We start from the raw sequence: 20,315 nt of genomic DNA, 5'->3' as shown, positions 1-20,315 counted from the left end.
CGAAGAATGGATTTGCAAATGCACTTAACAAGTAATCTATGTTTCTGAAGATAAGTGCTATATCAAGCATGTTGACAAAAACAACACTCACAATAAACCACGTACCATTTCATTTGTTTACTTTTTTTTAAATTATAGAGCTAAATCAAAGCACCAGTTTGGTTTTAAAATGCATTTTGAGCCAAAAATTAAAACGAAATCTTTAGGCCTACTTTGTGTTAGTTGTTATCAACATTTCTGCTATTTTTATATTTATTAACGTTGCCGATATCTATGTCTCAGTACAAATCAATGGATATCATTTTAATTATATCGTTTAGTACATCTGTAAAGTGTAGCCATAGACTTGTATATTTGGCATGTTTATCGCTGCAAGCAATATAGTTAAGTTGTTGACTTTAGTTCCAAGTCATATATCACAAATATTGTCAGTTGGATGATTTAACAAGAGAAACTGTATCTACTCGGAGTATCAAGTTTTATTGCTATGCGGCTTATCGCCAAACCGTAAAACATGTTGGGTTGTAGTGGGTCAGACTAGATGGTTTTCATTTCAAGTGTTATATATCTGGTAATATTTTATGTGATTGTTTCGTCACGATGACTGTATTCAGCTACAATCATTGTCTTTTTTTTTTTTAAGTATGTCATTATGAATCACAGCTTAGAACTACTCAAAATTTCTGTGCAGAGCTGAGATTATACAGAAAAGACCAAACAATTATTAAGATGTTCGAATTTGAATACTAGATATCTGCACTATGCTTTATTGATGGAGAGCTCGACAAACTACCCGGTATGCGTTTGGAACATTTAAACAGAACTTACCAACGGTGGCTGCACATTTTTAAGATCATGAGTATCTCGAATATTTTTAAGGTATGACGTGCGCAGTCCTCCTGACTCCGCATTACTGGTACAATTTTGGGAAATGTGCCTGTTGAGTTGTGATGTAATGGTTCAAAAGGAAATGAGGTCCATTTTTTTTTATGATTCAAAATTTGGATACACTGTTCATACTGCCCACGTCATGCTTAACTTTCTACAGACTGTTTTGGTTTGTATATATGTGTATAGGTTTTTGTTGCTTTATGAGAACGAAATACTGAATTCTTAGTGTTTTTTTTCGTAAGTTTTTTTAATACCTTGAAGTATCAGATTCTCTTTACTCTATAGCAGCTGCTACATATAGAATATGCATTAGTTTCCAAAGTACATGTATGTTGTCGGCATTATTGAAGAAAATGGGACGCAAAATGTGAAAGATGTTAAGAGTTTTAAAATAAGCAATCTGTCCAAGTCTTATAGTTGAAGAAACCGACTTGTGATGGAACGATACAAAATGCCAAACAATAACGAAGTGTTTTACTGTACCTTGTGGCCTTGCGGTAAATCTTTTTAATGGGAAACAGTAATCGTGGACAACTTTCAAAATGGGATTTATTAATGGGGTGACCAACAAGAGAAGTATTCTTGTACATCATGACCTACAAGAGTTTTAATATTTTCTTAGCCTATAGCTCAAACATTTAGAAAAGGGATTCGATATTTTTGGATGATGTTGTTTGTAATTTTTATTAATTGGACACAGTACAATTCTTCCTTATATTTAAAAATAAATTTGTAAGATAAAATCGATAGATTTTTTTCGCATATGTATATAAAGAATGTACATGCTACTTGATATCAAAATTTTGTAAGAACTGAGATGTATAAATGGAAATTTCGCTACATGTAAATTGTAAACTGGACGCAAATCAAAGATAAATTTTGTAATATGCAATGAGCTGATAAGCCTTAATTTCAGTAAGCACTTATATTCCAGCAATTGTAATCACTGATACTTAGAGACGTGTTTTCTTTCTCTTCGAAATGGCACCGCTATAATAGTTTTGTTTACGCTTGTTTGGTTCTTTTGATTTTGTTTATGTTCTGATGTAGTTCTGAAGTTAGTATGTCGAACACATTTGTGGTCACAGAGAGAATAGAAAGTATGATACACTCATTCTGATATTTCTTGCTTTCGAATTAGTTAGTCTAAACCGTTCATTTTTGTTTCTTTTTAAAGTCATTTGAATGACTTGTGAAAAGCATTTTCATGACTGTGTTCCACTAGATCAATATGCGATTGATAAAACGGCTATATGAAAACTTATACCACTTTTTTTAAGCAAATAAAAAATATTTCCTGTAAGGATTGAAAGGGAAAGTCTATACCATATATTTGTATTCGGGAAAATTAAGAACTAGTTGCTTTGAATTTACCATTTTTATGAAATAAGAAGGTTATAGAGTCTACTCCAAACTAGTCATGACTTAGTTTGTATTTTGGCTTTCAGATTGAATCTAAGTAATAAAACGAAGGCTTGATTATCAAGATTATCAGAGTTAATTTATGACTGATTTTAAATATAATTCCTATACCTGAATCCACATAATATAACAATAACAGTACGTCCGTCATCGATAAAAAAATAACTGATCAACAATTATTAGATTTTGTCTTGCATGAATAACGAAGGACTTTCATACTGAGCTCACAATCACAATTTGTTTGGATCGAGCTATGCTCTCCCCATAAAGGGGAATACATGTAGTAGACTCGATATCATCGAAGCCCTACTTCACTGAAACTTTCCCTCGGCGACATATAATCTCCAAGGCTGTTTTAAAACTTTTGGGGATAATTTTTGAATTCATCCTTGTTCATCTTCTTGTCTTGCCATTTTACTCCTGAACCTTGACATAGAGACAGAGCCACCGGCTGCTGGTTGTGTGACTGGGCCTTCGTCCGTAACCTCAACAGGAGTCGGTCGTTGTCGGCGGGCAGGCTGGATGCGTGTTGGCCTCCAGCCGGACAGCCGGTTGGCGAGAGACCTTACCAAGAGGCCTGGCAACTCAGCAAGGGTGCTTCGTCTCCTTTCTTCCCTCACTGGCGGTTCCTGATTGATCGGTTCTCTTGTCTCATCTTCAGTTCTCTGAGCTGGAGGAGAAGTTTGAGTGTCACTGGCCGTAGAAGCCAAGTCGGTCGTCTCCTCACCGATACTGAACAGCGATGGTTGTATCCGGCGTGCGGGTTCTCTGGTTACCAGCCCCGGTGCGTTCATCAACATAGAGGACATCAGTTCGCTCAGGTCGGTGGCAGACTCTGCATAGTCACTATCTGTGCCGTAGGTTTCTGCATTAACGACCACACGTTCAGTGGATCCTGCCTCTTTTGGGCCTGCCGATGATGGTCCAGCAGCCTCCCCTTCCTGCGTTGCATCTTGATCGGTCTCGATGGCACCATGGTCGTGGATGTGACGCAGTACTAGTCTCTCCAGGAACCTCTTGCGTTGCACACGGCTCCCCTGCTGTGCGAAATCGGTCTGTATCCGATGTAATCTTTTCCTCATTGTCCGAGTGAGGATTATGGGTTCCTGCAAGTCGAGGCCCGAGAGGATGCTCTGGGTGCTACCCTCTGCTTTGACTTCCCCAGCTGAAGACAACGTCTCGGCTTTGGCTGTGAAGTTGATGAACTCAGGGTGCCCAACTGGCATGGCCGTCATCACGTGACCGGCGTTTGACTGGTATCTTGTCTGTGGGGGCTCCACGCGGAGGAGGAGAGAGTGGCCAACGATGTCTGAGATCTTTCTCTGCCTGTTTTGGAGCTGATGGCAGCATCCGTATCCAAAGATACCGTAGGTGAAGCACATCTCTAGCTCAACTACGGCTTTGGTTTTGTGTCTGTACTGAAGGTCATGTGACCCAGCAACGAATTGGTTCTTAATGATGTCATACAGGTGCATGTCTTTATGACCGACAATCCTGTGCACGTGAGGGCTCTTGACAACAACCAAGTCAAAGCGAACCTGTGGGGAAACATAAAACAAAAATGTACAGCATAACAGGTTGATGGGAAACATGTAACCAGTTTTAGAGATATTTTCTCTTACACAGATTCTTAACAAAAGGAAGAACACAATTTCAAACAAATGTCGATTAGGGCCTATAACTATAAGCTTTTTGTAATTGTTGGTAATTGTTCTTTTTTTCTTTTCTTTTTTAAAGGGGGGCCTTGTACGAGAAAGGCATTCAATAATCGTTGATGTACGAGAAAAGCATTCAATAATTGTTGATGTTTGGTTGGCATTACATAATGTTTATACAGCTTTGGGAGATAATTTTCTTTAATAATGATATCAATGGTTCAACTTCATGTCAAGTGGGAGAAGGCTATACATAAAAAGTGTGTGAACAATGAATATTTTCTTTGTATGGCCTAAACAGGCAATGGTTTACATCTATTCATATATCTTACTATATATTTTACATTTTACTAACCTCGTTTGAAGGATCGGATCGTTTTCTGGGAATCTTTAGTGAGAAGTGTTTGAGGTCGTCCAAGACCACTTTGGCATCCTTCTCCGCCATGACTGTTTGCGTGCTCTTGACGAAAGACCCAACTTTGATCCGTACATAGAGCTCCGGATCGGTCATCGAGATGTGATCCTCATCAATGACAATGTCCCGAATGAGTTTGGTGTGCACGCTCAGGACGCCACTCGGGGCTGCCGTGGCATAGGCGGCCGCTTCGTCTTCCTCAAGAATAATTTCTAAGTCCTCCTCGCTTGACATCGTGGCCGAAATTAACAAAGACAGTGATCGTAGTGCTTTTTCACAGGTTTTTAAATCATTACAGATTTGCTGCACACGAGATACGTTTATTGGTGGTCGACCATTTTAAGTGAAAGTACGCGCAAAACGGGACTAACCTTCGCGTACAAAACGCTCACAAAACGCGCGCACTGAGTCGCACGTTTCGTTGATCTCACGCGCATCCAAAAACTGCGTACTTCACATAATCCAAACATTCTTGCGTAAAAGTCGCGTCTAACGCACAACGCTCATCGAGAATCAAGATTTTGTGACGTCTTCGCTGTGCTAAAAAAAACAAGGTTTTCAGACGCCCGCTGCTGTTTATTAAACAGAAAGTATTTATTCCATGACAACAGACAGCAAATAATTATTCTTTGAGACGATACAACAAGAGGATCTCGACACGGAAAGACCTGAAATTTCAAAAGCAATTTTCGTCAAATAATTATTGTCGGAAGGCCCGAGGACATGGATGAGGAAGACAAAGAGCAAGGTAGGCCTATTCATGGTTCTGTTTCCCTCCTTCTATTTAAAGTTTATACCAACTTTGTATTTTGGTTTTTGTTAAATATGAAAATTTTATTTGTTCTTGTGTGTTCTTGCGTATTCTAGGGAGTACTTACGGGATGTTTTAAAAGCATAGCCTAAATGTCCTTATTTCGGCATTGGAGTTCACTTTTTGATAGGTCGATCCATGGAACAATTACGGATGAATCCCTGTGCATTTATAATTTAGAAATAAAAAAACGGTTGATTTTTTTAAATGTCGTAATTTTTCAAAATGCATGAGCCTTTTCACGTACTGTCATGGTATTCTGAACCATTTTTTGATGTGAACTTTTGAAGACATTTTATGGGTTTTTTTGCGAATGAAAGTAAACTTGCATGCGCTGCATGAGGCCTACGTTTTGATCAATGGTTTCAAAACAGTGAAATGGATTCAGTCTACTCCAAGGTGCTACTGGAGTGGGAAACGCTGTAAAAAAAAAACACAAGATAAAGTGGGCAAAGAAGTTATTTTTTTTGGCTTCTAGATGTGGAATCATATAACCTCTTTCTCCGATAATTTTAGGCAACACTTCCAAGAATGACCGACAATACACCTGTAAGAGTCCTGGTGCACAGACTACGATAAAATCCCAGGAGATGAAACTACATGACTCTCACTCAACAAACTTTGCCCTCAATACATTGCTGATTTTACAAGCAGCAGCATCGTTGCAACAGAGAGACAATGTTGTCACCAAAGCCTCTTCTTGCTTCAATTCGCCAAAAACAGAAGTAACATGTTTGCCAAAAGTACCGCCAGATTTGGGCAAGGAAAGTTCGCAAGGGAGAAGCTATGAAGTAAAATTGTCGGTGAAGCCTTTGGATAAAGGCCATGGACCATCTATCGTTCGCCAAACCTCTGACGTGGCAGGTGAGGCCCGACCGTTTTCAGCGAGGACAACAACAACTACGGCAGTTATTTCCAGTCCACAAGAAGCCCCAAATGAGGTTCCAAGAGGATTGGATGCATCTGTTAATTATAAAACCACAATTTCTCAGGAGAAAAATTTGCAGCCAGAAACAGCAAAAATTGAAAATCCATCAAGCACGGATCAGAGCCACCAACGAGTGATGGACAATGAGGCAAGCTCATTTTCCTTGAAGGATGTTAACTCGTGCGCCAGAACGTCACCCTGTACCAAAACGTCCAAAGTCTCACCACAAAGACGGTGTCATCAAGGAGTGTTCGAAAGCTCAACAGCGGAGCAAAGGGCACATCTACCTGTTTTGCACATTCCAGAAGCAAAGTTGTCACAGAAAAGCTGCTCGTCTTCGCGTGGTGGAAATACAACTGTGAGCAAGATGACAACAGGACTTCTGTCCAGGACTTCTACACTACAATCGTCACCACCACAGTGCATTCCCTTGCAAAACCTAATTTTTGCATCATGTGGCAATCTTAAAATCTCATCTGCAATGACACCGAGTTTTTCATGTGCACCTGTCTTCTGTCAAGCAACAGATCGAAAGATGAACACAACAGATTTTAAGTCACTACCCCAAGCTCCGAAGCAGTCACCAAGTTTGTCCTGCAAAAAGACAGTCATAGTTATTTCTCCCCAGCGATGTGGAGCAAATAATGTGCAAGGAACCTCCTCACGGCCTTTTAAAAATGTCACTCAGAGAGGACAACCAACAACAGTCAGACAACAACTTATCAATTCCAGATCACCGGCGAATCTCGTTACGTCTCCTGTTGCGAAGAGTGAACCAGAGCGAACGAAGTAAGTACAGTTTCCCTTGCTTTTCTTGTCTAAATGCTTTCTTTCATTTTCATTTCAGTAAAGGTTGATAGATTAAAAATCGGAAATTCTGGTTAAGTTTGTGACCGTCGGAGACAATCATGACTGGCTTATACTGACAGCTAAAGAAATCATCCAAAACCAGAGTATACAAAAAAATGATGAAACTATCGATCAAACCAAATTTTACATTTACTGCGTTTTGTTTCCCAGTGAGCATGCAGTTTTAATAACAGAGACGGGCACAAAACCCAGTGGACAGATAGCGGGCCTGCTGCAGGGTCAAAAGAAACGGGAAGTCACTCATCCTACTTCAACAACGATTGCTTCAGACACCCCCAGTCCGTCAAAAAGGAAGGCGTGTCGTTCCGCAAAAAGCAGTTCCCGGGCTCCCAGTTCAGGATCGAAGATGAATCTCGGAGAAATGCATCTCCCCGAGTCAAGCACGGAGACAAGGAGTAACACTCCGTCAAAGTTGACACGGGGATCACCAACAGTCAACCCTCCAAATGTGTGGTGGTCTTCAGGAGGAAGGCCCTTCGCTCTGGTGCCGGTCAACATACTCAGTACATGTACTACACCCCACCAGTCACCAAACAAGAAAACTTTACCCAGATCATCCGACCCAAATATGAACCCAACACTGTGTTCGATGATGAAACACTTCAACCACACCATGACAAGTGTGGAGCGATTGATCGATAACCGTTTTCTCCAGAACATTTTATCGAGCGATCTGTACGGTGTCGATGACTTGTTTGATGAGTTGGAGGTGGGTGAGGGAAGGCAGCAGCATGTACCCGACTGGATTTTGGATTTCATCCTTGAAAGTGACTCTCGGAAGAGGAAGACAAATCAACTGAAGCAAAGACTGGCAGAAGCTGATGTACGACGCAAGAGCAATGTTCCTGTTTGCTCACTGACGAAAGAAAAAGAGGCTGGCAAAGTGATGCAGGGCACTGATGAAGACAGAAATGTTCCTGTTGCTCAAGGATGTGCAAGTAATGCGACTGTTTTACATGACAATGCCGAGGATGTAAGAAATGTGGATGTCAAGGATTCTGGTAACTCTCCGAATCAAAACAGAAATGCTTGTTGTGACACCGACAAAACTGAAAAGAACTCCAACAGCGAAGACCATTGCAACACATCCGGAATGACTGGGTTAAATTCTCTCCAGAAGACATCATTCTTGGGAAATCATCCTCACTCGATGCCTCATCCAAGACAGAGAAACGGCCAAGTGTCGGGGAACATTCTTCATCTGGGATTCCTTGATTTAATCCCGGACTGGGCACTATGGAATCTCCTCTGCCGTCTGTTCCCTCCTTGGAAAACGACCTACTTGGGGCTTGACAGGGAAGATGTCGATGGATTCTTCAAAAAATATGTCCAGAAAAAGCAAAGTGGAAAATCAAGGAGCGGAAACCAAACTGTAAAGGCGTGTCGGAAGACGGAGTTTGTTTCAAACGACTCGGATGGCAGTGAGCCAGGCAGTTGTCAGGAATTGACAAATGTGACGAGAAGAAAGAAAAGTAAAAGACGCAAGGAAAAGAAAAGGAGGCAAGGAGATGAAAAGAGCGACAATACATGTGACACTGGTACACAGAGCGACACTGGTACACAGAGCGAAAGGAAATCTAAATCAGTGGATAGCAGGAAAAGATCGTCAAAAGAGAAACATCTCCTTCATGACTCGCACAGCAAAAGAAAAAGACACTCAGGAGAAAAGAAGAAAAAGAAACACCACAAAAAGGAAATGGATGGAAACTGTTCAAGACAAGGTTTTGAGCAGATAGTTCATTCGTCTGAACAACGGCCGAGTGATAATGAAGCATCCTTTGAAAGGGTGGTATCTCATAGACAGTCAGATGATGTGGATAAAGGACGAGATAATTTGGAGGGGACACTCTTGAGCAAGTGTAAATCTGTGGCAGGTGGTGATGAAACTCCAAAAAGCAAAACACGTTTGGAAGTAAATCCTCCAAAATGGCAATTAAAACTTCTTATGAAGGCGCCAAGATCAAAAGCAAAAAGGGGCAAGACAAAACTTTAAAAAATAACATAGACCAAAAGTTTTACGTCACCACTGCTTCAAGAAAGGCACAGACAAGTGAAACTAATTTAAAGAAGAGGAAAATATAATTTTGTAATTTTTTTCCTTGAAGGTCCAACGTACAGAGGCAGACAAAGCCTGCCATGGAAATACTGATATTGAGGGTGACAAAATGTCTTTCGTCTTATTTGCTTGATTAAAATAATACCACCATTTACCTGCTCTGCAGTTTACACGCATTTGGACGCTGTTCCTCTGCGTCAAAATTCGATTCGTAGTCAACAGAGGGCAGTGTCACAGTGAGATATTATGCAAATCGTTTGAGGTCTATCACATGGTTAACTTCAACGGATGGGATGTATGTATGGGGTGGCAGGTTTATTTAAACATTAAGTCTAATGTTAGTGAAAATATTGTGAATTTTAATCCTAAGTGATCAAGAGTGCAAAAGGTTCCAAGTTCGCGAATCATTTCACTGTATTTGACTCCACCTATAGTGTAATTGTTCTGATTTTTAATGTTACTGTGATATTTACATATTTCATATAAAGGAATCGTTATAAGTAAGCAATTTTAAAAATGGTTCCTTAGAATTCGTTATTCAATAGGATTTAACTCAGAATGCTCCAAGGACCCCCAAAAGAGTGGGGCGCCCTCATAAAGGTTACGAGGTTTTGGATTATGGGGGAATTTCAAAAATGTTGCCGCCTTTTTACAAGGATGCCAAAGAAGTGTGTATTATACAAGCTCTGTGCGATTATGCTCCGTACCCGGTACATGCACTATAAATTTGAGTACAAGTTCCAAAAATGAAGGTAGGGCAAAAAGACAGTTACTTCTTAGATAAGCAAAACTGACGGTTTGTCGCGTAGAACTGTGTATTCATTTTTCAAACAGCGTGTGAACTCAACAGAAAAGAACGTAATACATATAATTATCTTATAAATAAAGCATGCTTTAAATGTTTGAAAATCGTCACTGACAACTTCGGAACTCCCAATATGTGTTGCCTTGCAGTCGTGTCCAAAATTCTTCCGTTTAAACATAGGTTCCCATCAATACTTTGCCCAAAACTGGTCATTCGAGCTGCCATTTCAAAATGGATTCCCAAATTTAAGTTAAAAATAATAAGAAGAACTCACCCTCACAGGCGTTTGAGAAGTCATAGCCGGTTTGCCGAGAAATATTAAAGCAAAATCTTCTTCCGTTTTCTTCACGTGCCATGTTGTACACGCTAATTTCGTTCACTACATCACATTGCGCTTTTTGCGATAATGGCCGCTCTCATTTTGCGTGCCGCTCAAAGATATTACATGCATGGACAAAACCAAAACAGGCGGGGGGGGGGGGGGGTTCGATGATCGACATTTGTGATGCATGTAAAAAAAAGTTCGGCAATCTTTCCAAACTAATTCAAATCTTCAAATGTAAAAAAAGCGTACATTGTACTAGAATAACATTACACTATCAAATCTCATCTGTTCATAGCTCAGAATTACTGGAATTTCAACAGTCATTATTATCTCCCCGTCAAACAAAAACACCACACCTCGCCCGAAATTCAGTGCCCCAAGAAAGTTTTGCGGCGAGAAAATTTGCATAACAATGGCCGCGGAATTTAACAGGTGTTATTCAACAAGAAGTCAAAAAGCGGACGGAAAGTTCAAAGCAGGCTAATACCATTACGGTGATTTTTTGGGTCAAAATTCTTTTAGTAAAATGAGGATTTCACAGAAGCGTACGTACCAGAGTCTTGCGGAAGTAAACTGCCCTTCGGTACTTTTATTTCACACAAAAAACAAAAACAAAAACAAAATCAACACTGAGACTTGTGGATCGTTGTGCGGTTTTGTGTGTTAATTTATTAAAAAGCTCGACTTGCATCTGATTAAATTATTATCAACGAATTATTTTAATGCATCCTAAACATCGTCAGAGATTGCATTAGTATGACATGAGGAAAATAAAGAGTTAATAATCAGAGACTATCTGCACATTTTAGGTTTTGTATTGGAAAAAAAGAGACGATTTAATAACCAAAAAAAAAAAACAGAGCCTCATCCAAATTCAGTATGAATTGTATTTTTTTTTTATATTACACAATTATTAAAATTGCAAAAGAAAACGTACTAAGCCTAAGCAAGCAAGCAAGTAAAGGCAGCCTTAAAAAGTGCAACTGTCCTTCGGGTTGTGGTTTTGATATTATTGCTTCCATAAGGCACGACTTAAAGATGTCTTCTCTTTGACAGAGCAAAATTAAAATGTATTTTGTATAAACAAAGTGAAACATTCAACAACCTAAACCAGTCTGATTTACACTGTTAATCCCTGTAAAAGATTCATTAAAAAAAGCCTCTCGACCATAAAAGCACGTCCCGAACATCAAAAAGTCAATAAAAAGTACAACTTTGAGATCCTGGTACTATTGACATTAAAACCACAATTTAGAGAATTACTGACGTGAATACTCCAATTACGAGATACGGAGGAAGGGTGGGGGAGTGGGGTTGGGTGGGGGAGTGGGGTTGGGGTTGGGTGGGGGTGGGAATGGGAGGGTTTTAGGACGGTGAAGAGATCAGCTTGGGGAGGGAAAGGAATAGGCTGTGGTAAGGGAATTAAATGGGGAAGGTTTTGGGAACACATGGGGGTGCTAGATATGGGGGGTGTTAGGTATAGGGAGTAGGTTCCGGATGGGAAGGATTGGATTACTACAGTGTATCAGGGATTATTCTTTAAATAAGCTACAGTCATAGTTTGGAAAGACTTCTTTTAGATCATCTGCAATTAAAATAAAATAACATAAATCCATTACAAATAGTGATGCAGTATTTTTTTGGTATAAAAATATAGTGCTAGTACTGTTTTATTTGCTAAATACATGTAATGTTAAACTAAACTTTGCTAAACGATATACAATTGATGTTGTGCCTAAAAAACTGAGAGTACATCTAAGAGAATGCAGAATTACATTCTAGGCATAGTGAGGTATGAGTTCTGTAGACAATAATTTGTTATGTGTTATGTAAGTCTGATTAAAAAAACCCAATTTGATTTCAAAGTGATCACATGCATCAGATTACTTTAGATGAATACACCAACTAAGTTTTACAACAACCAAAAAAGACAAAGAGTTAACTGCAATAACACATTAATTTTCTTTGTGAGAAACGGCCCGTGTGTGGGTGAAATGACACTATTTCAACCAATGAACTAAAAAGAATATAACTTATCAATAGTGTCTTTGCTCAAACAAAGACAAATGATCACTTTAATGTTACAGTATTAGGAACTAAAGTCCGAATCGATTCGCAAAGAAATCAATTCTTGTATGTAATAGATTGTTTTAATTACAACAATGGCATTACTATCGCTGTCAGTTTTTAGTGTTAATATTATCGTTGTGCATAGAATAATTTCATGCATAAATACAATAATCTAACGCTTGGTACCATGAACTGTTTATAAAAAAACCCAAAATATAAAAAAGCTTGTCTTGAATGACTGCAATGTGAAAACTCATCAATTTCCGAGTCAAAATCAAGACCTGAGATTTTATGGTCTCAAATTTACACCAACATGTCTCAGTTGAAAACAAAGACAGACACTTTGCCTATCCTGCAATTTATGCTTAAATGCAAACCAAGGCCAGACTTTCTTAAAAGCATTTTCTAAGTTTAATTCAGTAAAATAAAAAAGGAGACACAAGAATAAACATCTCAAAAAGTGTTTCGTAAAGTTCTGAAATATTGATATATTCAAAAGCATTTGATGAATTTAAAAAGGACAAAATCTAAAAAGTACTTTTGCCGTATTAGAAAATTGCAAGTCGTAACAAAACTTAAAAATTGCTTCCGCTCAAACTAGGCAGGACTAAATTATGCGGTATTAAATATGAACCTAATTAAAAAAAAGCTTTAAATTTCGTGCAAAAGTTAAAAGAAAAGACATTAATTTGAAATAAGTGTAACTTGAAAGTAACAATCCTATAAGAAGTCTGAAGATGAAAAAGTTGCGCAGAGACTTAGATTTTATCTTTCTTCTTTTTCTTCTTCCAAAACCGAATTTTTTGACTTTTCTCTTTCTTAACACCTGCAACGCTACCGTGCTCGGATGATGGTAGACTAGCTCCATCATCCTCTAACCTTAGTACGTAAGCATCTTTTTGTTGCTCTTGTGGGTGCTTTTCCCCCGCCCTGGCCAAGTCCAATCCCTCCGTTCTCTCGCTGCCGGTGCGTCGTTGCTCCTTTGGTTTACGCCATTTCAGGAAACTCTTGCTCTTCTTGACCTTTGACTTGCGTTCGGTGTCTGGTGTATTGGAGCCAACAGGAGTGAGGTGATGTTCAGGGCGGCTCTGACTTGCACCCACCTGTTGATTGGATGGTCCTCTTGTCGCAACAGGTGGATTAGAGCTGTGTGCTGGCACTTTGGACAAGGAACCTGAAAATGGTGTTACCCCCTGAATGGAAGAAAGATTACTATAGATGGCTCGACGGCTTTTGAGCATTTCTTGTCCAAACTTGCTTTCTTTCTTTTTTGGCACACATTTGCTAATGTTAAGTGCATTAATATTTTATAGAAAATGCTTGTGCCTTGTGCAATATCTAATTTTCTAGTTTTCTTAGTAAAGGCTCAAGTGTATGTGTAATAACTTGTATAGGGCTCGCTCAATGGCAGCCATCTCTGTAGGAGAACTGCAACTGCGTATTTTACGCAATCAAGCACACATTGCGCAGTGTTGAAAATGTTCCCAACACATATGCTTGTTGCTCGAAATGTGTGCGAAATACAACGCAGCCATTGCCGATGCACGGGGAAGGTCCGTAGGAAATGACGGCATTTGAACGAGACCTATTAACGCTTAGGGATTCCACACTTTGCTAGATGCTAAATAAATCAGGCATGTACGAGGATTAGGAAGAAAAAAATATCACAGCACGGCCAGTTTGTTGCCAGTTTGTGATTGTGTTAATAAGAAATTGTTACATTTACACTTACAAAAATAGGCTAGACTAAAATAGAGCATTCATACCTACAAGCTTCAGATGCTGAAAATAAAAACTCAAGAACTCAAAACAAAAACACACAAGTAAAGGTGCACTCAATGAACAGCGATGCACTTCAAACTCAAAAAGTAATAGCACATTAAAGTAAAATAGCACATAAAACAAAGCTTGATACAAATACTCGGCCAACAAAAAAAGACAAAAAAGAGGCTTTGTTCAAAACCAAAATGCAATGTATACATGTGGAAATAAAAATATATAAACACCAACTAAAATCATGAAAAAACAATGCCATATTTATCAAGAAATATGAAAAGTGAATTGATTATAAAACAAAAACCATTTGTTAAATTCATCTGTATATGGTAGTGAGTTACAATGGGTCAACCCAAAAATAGCACCACAAGATATCAACAAACTTGTTATAAAATTATCGCGTAAAATTAGTACGTTACTTGGCAAGCTTCTATTCTTTGTTAGAGGGAAGACATCCATTGTCTTTCAAATTAAAAAAGCAAAAACCATAACACTAAAAGGGTGGTGCTATTTTAGGGTTTAAAATTAAATATGAGACGAAATAATAGATAACATAGGTTAAATGTAAATGTTGAAATAATGTAAATGCCGAAATCACTTAAACGTGACAAAGAGACATGAAAAGGATGAACCATGATCACATGATGAGTTTAAAAAAAATTGTAAATGAAAGATGTATTCTACAGTTTAAATTAATCACTACATTTTCTTTCTTCAGATTTTTCCCTTGAAATGTAATTTCTCAAATATCATAAGCCACTCAAAACTTTCTACCCAAAACTACTTTTGCCAACAATTGTTATGTTTCCACTCAAAAAAAGGTACTACAGTGGAACTCAAACCATTCTCTTAAGAAATCTAATAAAAACAACATGCAATTTGTGAAATAAAAAAAACCTACTGTTTTTGTACTGGTTAATGCTATTCAAACTATTTCTTACTCTAGCCAGACAATTTCTTGAGCGCTAACTCTAGGAGTAAAGAACTACACTTCTGTCTAAAAAAAGAATGAAGTTAATGACCAATTAGACCATTTAGTTAAATATCTTTAGCAATCTACATGTATCAATCACACAAACATACACTGAGTAAAATGTTTTTGGAAAAGTTAAGAACATGTCTCTCATAAGAAAATCTAAATCTAGTCAAAAAGCCTATTTTGTAATCTGCATAGGAATAGTTTCTGCATGATTTGGGGAAGTTGAACATGACGATGACATTCTACAGAAGACTTGCAATCATTTTAGCGTGTCACCTTAGGTCCAATGATGGTACTGCCTCTTCATCAAAAATCCTAAACAAATACATGCACACAACGAAAGCAAGTATTAAATACTGCTATCTTCATAAAAATGATCTTTGAACCAAGCAGCTTAGTAAAATCAGTTTCCCCCTCCACATCCCAAATCGACACAGCGATGAAGTTGGACCAAAACACTGCAAGAAACAGCGACAGCGTTTAACAAATGTTAGTAGCATTCCCTGGTTACATGCATCCCAAACCTGATCTACACATCTTACATCCTGGATAATCAATTAAGCGCTTTGTACAGGTGCGTAAATCAAGTGCTATGTACGGGGCCCAATTTCAAAGTGCTGCTAAGCAAATGATTTTCTGCTAACAGAGCCATCGTCTATTTCATGGAGACTGTAAGCAGTAAGTACACAAAAGGCACGCTTACCTCAGAGGAAAAAATTGCTTAAATCAATGATTTAATAGAAATGCCCATGCGCACACAACCGCTAGTGCATCCACACATGAATAGTGCTTAAAGATAGCACAATCTTCTGCTAAAGTTAGCACAATCTTCTGCTAAAGTTAGCACAATTTTCTGCTTAATGCTTAAGTAGCGCCATGAAATTGGACACAGGTGCATAACCTTCCTAAAGTGATTTGCATTACTGTAGTAGAAACAGGAATACATACATAGTTTCCCCGAAAGAGTAAACAAAAAATGCAGTATACAGCAAATTGTCTCAGCAATCATTGTTATGACAAAGTGGTTCGCTGCCCCCCCCCCGAAAAAAATCTGTCACTCCACACAATGTCTAAATATTAGTACTCCTATTAGCCAACACAACTTCCTGTGCATATAAGTATACTCTCTCCCATACATGAATGATAAAAGTTTAGAAACTAATGAATAAAATGGCAAAAAAGTTTAATAATCTGTCACCACAAAATGAGTTTAGCATTTCAGTAAAAAAATTTGCATATGATTTCGTAAAAAATCACAATGTGAAGTTGTGCCAGAAAAAAATTGTGCTGTTTTTGGTGGGAGAAATGCTTGTATTAACATTTGAAAAATATAATTGGCACATTAGCACAATATTTACATTTGAAAACATTAGATATTACTTAGCCTTTTTTCTGTACATGAAAAAGCTTGTTTAAAAAGCAAACCTTACACATGTAAGCCACATTTAAAATGGTATAAAAATTTGAAAAAGGTGTTACAGTTTATCTTAGTGGACCGTAATGGTTGTAAATTAGTTGCTTTGATGAGATTATTTACTGCCATTCTCCGGTGAAAAGCCTCTTTCTTCGTAACCGAACTGATAAAGAAGATACATGGATCCTTTATGACTTACACAAAAAAAAACTTTGACAAAATGTATGTCACAACCATTTGTGCCCGTAATGATCAGTGTATGACAACATAAATATGGTGAACAAAAGTTAATATGAAAACGAGATGAAAAAAATAATGTTAATGAATTTCAATGACAAATAAAAATGTGAACATGTACACAAAGACATAAATGGCAACTGAAGTCAAAACAAGCAAACTCACGGTGCACATAATTTCAAACAAGGGTTATTAAAGTCAACACAAGAAAGCACACAGCAATGGTAAAATCAGCACAAGTATGGACAAGCAAGCTAGCGGAAAAAGGAGAGCAGCCTCTGCGTAAGAGTTACCTTAGCCGGGAGGGAGGGTTTAACAGTTTCTGCCGGAGTCTCTCTTTGATCCTTGACTGGGGAAACTTCTTCAACCTCAACGTGGGTGAAGGCTTCTCCTTCACCACTATTTTCCTGATTCTTTCCAGACTTATCCGATTTGTCGTGCACTGATGCCATGCTTACTGGTGCACCCTTCCCACTGCCATCAGGAACGGTGTCAGAAGTGAGATTGGGTGTCACTCTGTGGGCTTCCTTGGCTTGGGAAGGCATGACTTCCCACACATCCACATCAGCAGCTACTTTCTTCAACGGAGAGCCCGGAGTTCCAGACTTGGTCAGCAGCTTAGCGTTGGAGTGTTTAGGACTTATTTTGACTTCAGGCTCGTAGGTCTGCACTTTTTCTCGCATGGCTGGAGGACTCAAAGATGGTGATTCCTTGACTGGCACGATGCTCTCCGCGGCCGCAAACTCTATGGGGACAGCCTGGGAGAAATCCCCTTGGAGGCCCTCGGTCTTGGTGTATTTTGGACCAGAGGTCATAGTGGCCTGCCATGGCGACAACCGGAACAGTCCACTTTTAGGCCTCTCCTTTGCATCCTCGTCGACTGGACTCAACTCTGCCATCAGCTGTGGTTCCTTTGGCTGTTCTTCTAAGGAACAAACTTGTGCATTGACATGGCGCAGTTCTGGGCTTTTGACTGGTTTCTGGACAGGTTCCTCATCGGCCTTGAAACCATTCTGATGGATTTTCAAGTGAAAGGGCCGAGAAGGTTTACTTTCAGCAGTCGGTTCTGGAGATGAAATGACATGTTGCATAGGCGGGTTTTCTTGCATAGTGATTGCTACTTCTTCAGGACTGACTTCCTCAAACTGCACAGTTTCTGCAGTAACTTTGGGGTGAATGTTTGGTTCAGCACTGGGTTGTTCCTTCATTTCCAGTGCAAGAGGAACAGCTTCTTCCAAAGGTTTTACGTCTTGCAGAAGTGGCTGTTGTATGGCTTCCTGCCGAACAGTTTCAATTTTAGGACCTTTTGGGGCATCTTTAGGCAAATTTAGACCTATTGAGGCATCTTCAATATTAACACTACCAGCCTTAACCTCCGCTTTCACGTTCATGTTGCCATTCAACACAGCCTTGGCCGTGCCGTTGTTCAACCTGTTCATCTCTTCCACTTGCTTCTCGGTGGAAGTTTTCCGTGCCAGTTCTTCAGCGCTGGACCCGCTGTCTTTGCAGAAGACATCCTCGCTCCCGGAACTCGAGATGCTCTGAGTCTTGCGTAGAAGGCCGTCCACGTCTTTCCCGTTGCTTACAGCGACTACTACCTCTCCTGGGTCCACTGGCTTGGGCTTTTCCTTAACTACCACTGGCGTTGGTTCCTCTTTGACTACCGCAGGTGGTGATGATACACTCCCAGAAGCTGAACCTTTAGTCGATTGGCGGCTCCGACGAGTCGATAGTCTGGATCGTCTTATGCTAGGACTACCAGGCTCACTGGTTTCCGACAGTCGGGTCTTCTTGAGAGAAAATCCCTAAGGCACAAAAGAAAAAGCGCACAAGTCCAGTGTTTGAGTTCTAACTTATGGTTACTCGATTCGACTACTGAAAAACACAATCTCAACAAAATTAATATTAGGGTTTTCTTTTCTATTAAAAAACAAATAAATGATCTAGCTGAGGCGTTTCCAGATTTTCTTGGTAGAAAAAGTGACTTATACTGACATTATTTCATCAGTCCTGTTTGACTGCAATCCATTTATAATGCTCTTTTTCAGGCCGTTCAAAATTGCTTTTATTGACGATAAAACTGTATGGGACTTGGACACTGACAGCAAAAAAAGTAGGAAGAGGAATGTAAAACCCCAAAATTTGACAGAAAGCCTGACCAAGTCAGCTGGAGTCAAGACTAGAACATCTACCTTCCTGATATCTTTAAGCAGGTTGTCTACGATATTTCCATCCTCCTCAATTGGGGGTGGGGCTCCAATCTTCCTCCCCTTGCCATCGCCGGAACCTTTCTTCTTCTCCATCTCCTCCTTCTGTTTGCGTCTCGCCTCCGCTTTCTTCTCCTGGATGCAGCGCTTTTCGTTCTCCTGGGAAAAAAAAGTAACATTCCATACATCAATATTGCCAAAGTGATATAAAAGGGGTTAACGAAAACCAGACTCATCTCCAGCTTTGCCTCTATTATCTGCCTCCGAATTAGAAAACCAGACTCATCTCCAGCTTTGCCTCTATTATCTGCCTCCGAATTACTGAGATGTCTTGAGTATCCAAACTGAATGGATATATTCAAAAACTTTGGCAAAATATTTGTAAGTTGGTCATCATAATTATGAGATGTTCCTGAAGCAAAATACAGATTTTTTTACAACGCCTAAATAAACCCCATCATCTGATTGGTGGGTCGTTGATCACGTGTCATTTCATTATTCGTGTCGTGTCATTTCATTATTCGTCCCAAACCATGGCCTGGCTGCACTGCAAAAATAGAACTTCCAGGCCACTGTCAATATTGGTGGCACAGCGTTGTATAAAGCAAATAATGAATGTTTCACATTCATTCAATAGAAAAAATGATGCGATGACATATGGAATGGCTTTGGCTCGTGGAATGGAAAATTCCGTCCGTCACCTCATGAAAGTATTCTTACCATTGCACTCAATAACATAATCTTATAACTGTCGAGGGCTTTAACCTGCTAAAAGGATAGAAACAATGAACAGCCGTCAACAAAAAAAGTGGCACCTGACAATAAAGCACCCCAACATTACAATAAAATAACATCACAGTCGTGTGTGTACGTGCTAATTCTTGGTTTTCGAATTTTCAAACCAGCAAAAAGCTATTCAAATATTTGGTTGATGAACGAATATTCGAATATTCCAGACAGAACTATTGATTTGTATCATGACTAGTTCTTATCTGATTTATGCTTAGTACATAAATTTGGTTAAGCAGAAAATTTAGAAACTATTTTCTTCTCAGTAGCTCCGTAAAAAAAATATTAAGTTGGATCATTATGACGCTATCTCAAAGAAACTGATTGTCACCTCTTTGCAAGTTTTGATGCGCTCAGCAAACGTCTTGAAAATCTGGAAGAACTCCTCCAGCTTGAACTTGCTGGCGTCCTCCACAAAGTAGATGGCCAGCTCCTCAGAAAGCTTGTTGATGGTCCGTAGTTCCTCTTTCAGGTCTTCTACTTGGCTTAGGGCATCCTAAAAGAATATATAACATCACAAGTCAAGTCACAATACAAGGGTACTCTCAAGTGAAAAATGGCCTTGTTTGAGAAAATGTTGGTCATTGCTGGGTGGGTGGGGGCCCCTTACTTCCTCCACTTGATCCAGTTATGGGTGTTGCTATAAGACCGCCACTTCTTCTATG

The 20,315-nt window shown here is 39.3% G+C and overlaps 3 protein-coding genes across 5 annotated transcripts in view; 1 reads left to right on the top strand and 2 right to left on the bottom strand.

Moving 5' to 3' along the window:
• Positions 1 to 1,128: 1,128 nt before the first annotated feature.
• LOC119727895 (C2 calcium-dependent domain-containing protein 6-like) lies at positions 1,129 to 4,707 on the bottom strand (the record flags this gene model as incomplete). Its single annotated transcript, XM_038199972.1, has 2 exons — positions 1,129 to 3,851; positions 4,324 to 4,707. Coding segments are annotated over 2 exons (1,539 nt in total), but the record flags the coding sequence as incomplete, so codon positions are not given.
• A 186-nt stretch (positions 4,708 to 4,893) lies between these two features.
• Positions 4,894 to 9,288, top strand: LOC119727894. Its single transcript, XM_038199971.1, has 4 exons — positions 4,894 to 5,131; positions 5,711 to 6,911; positions 7,143 to 8,851; positions 9,215 to 9,288. Exons 1-4 carry the CDS (start codon positions 5,107 to 5,109, stop codon positions 9,286 to 9,288), a joined length of 3,009 nt encoding a protein of 1,002 aa, XP_038055899.1. The 5' UTR covers positions 4,894 to 5,106.
• A 1,533-nt stretch (positions 9,289 to 10,821) lies between these two features.
• LOC119727744 (inverted formin-2-like) overlaps positions 10,822 to 20,315 on the bottom strand; it is a 45,247-nt gene continuing 35,753 nt past the window's right edge. For 2 of the 3 annotated variants that reach the window (XM_038199784.1, XM_038199785.1), the window contains 4 exons: positions 19,982 to 20,146; positions 18,847 to 19,020; positions 16,948 to 18,459; positions 10,822 to 13,441 (listed from right to left, as the gene is read on the bottom strand). In XM_038199784.1, coding sequence (XP_038055712.1) covers positions 13,007 to 13,441; positions 16,948 to 18,459; positions 18,847 to 19,020; positions 19,982 to 20,146 — 2,286 coding nt within the window. In that variant the 3' untranslated portion in view covers positions 10,822 to 13,006. Of the gene's footprint in view, positions 13,442 to 13,895; positions 15,319 to 16,947; positions 18,460 to 18,846; positions 19,021 to 19,981; positions 20,147 to 20,315 lie in introns of those variants that run through there. The other variant, XM_038199786.1, reaches the window with a different exon arrangement.

The sequence above is a fragment of the Patiria miniata genome, unplaced genomic scaffold, assembly GCF_015706575.1.
Source record: "Patiria miniata isolate m_02_andy unplaced genomic scaffold, ASM1570657v1 HiC_scaffold_20, whole genome shotgun sequence".
Lineage (NCBI taxonomy): Eukaryota > Metazoa > Echinodermata > Asteroidea > Valvatida > Asterinidae > Patiria > Patiria miniata.
This window is presented reverse-complemented; position numbering and strand designations above follow the sequence as displayed.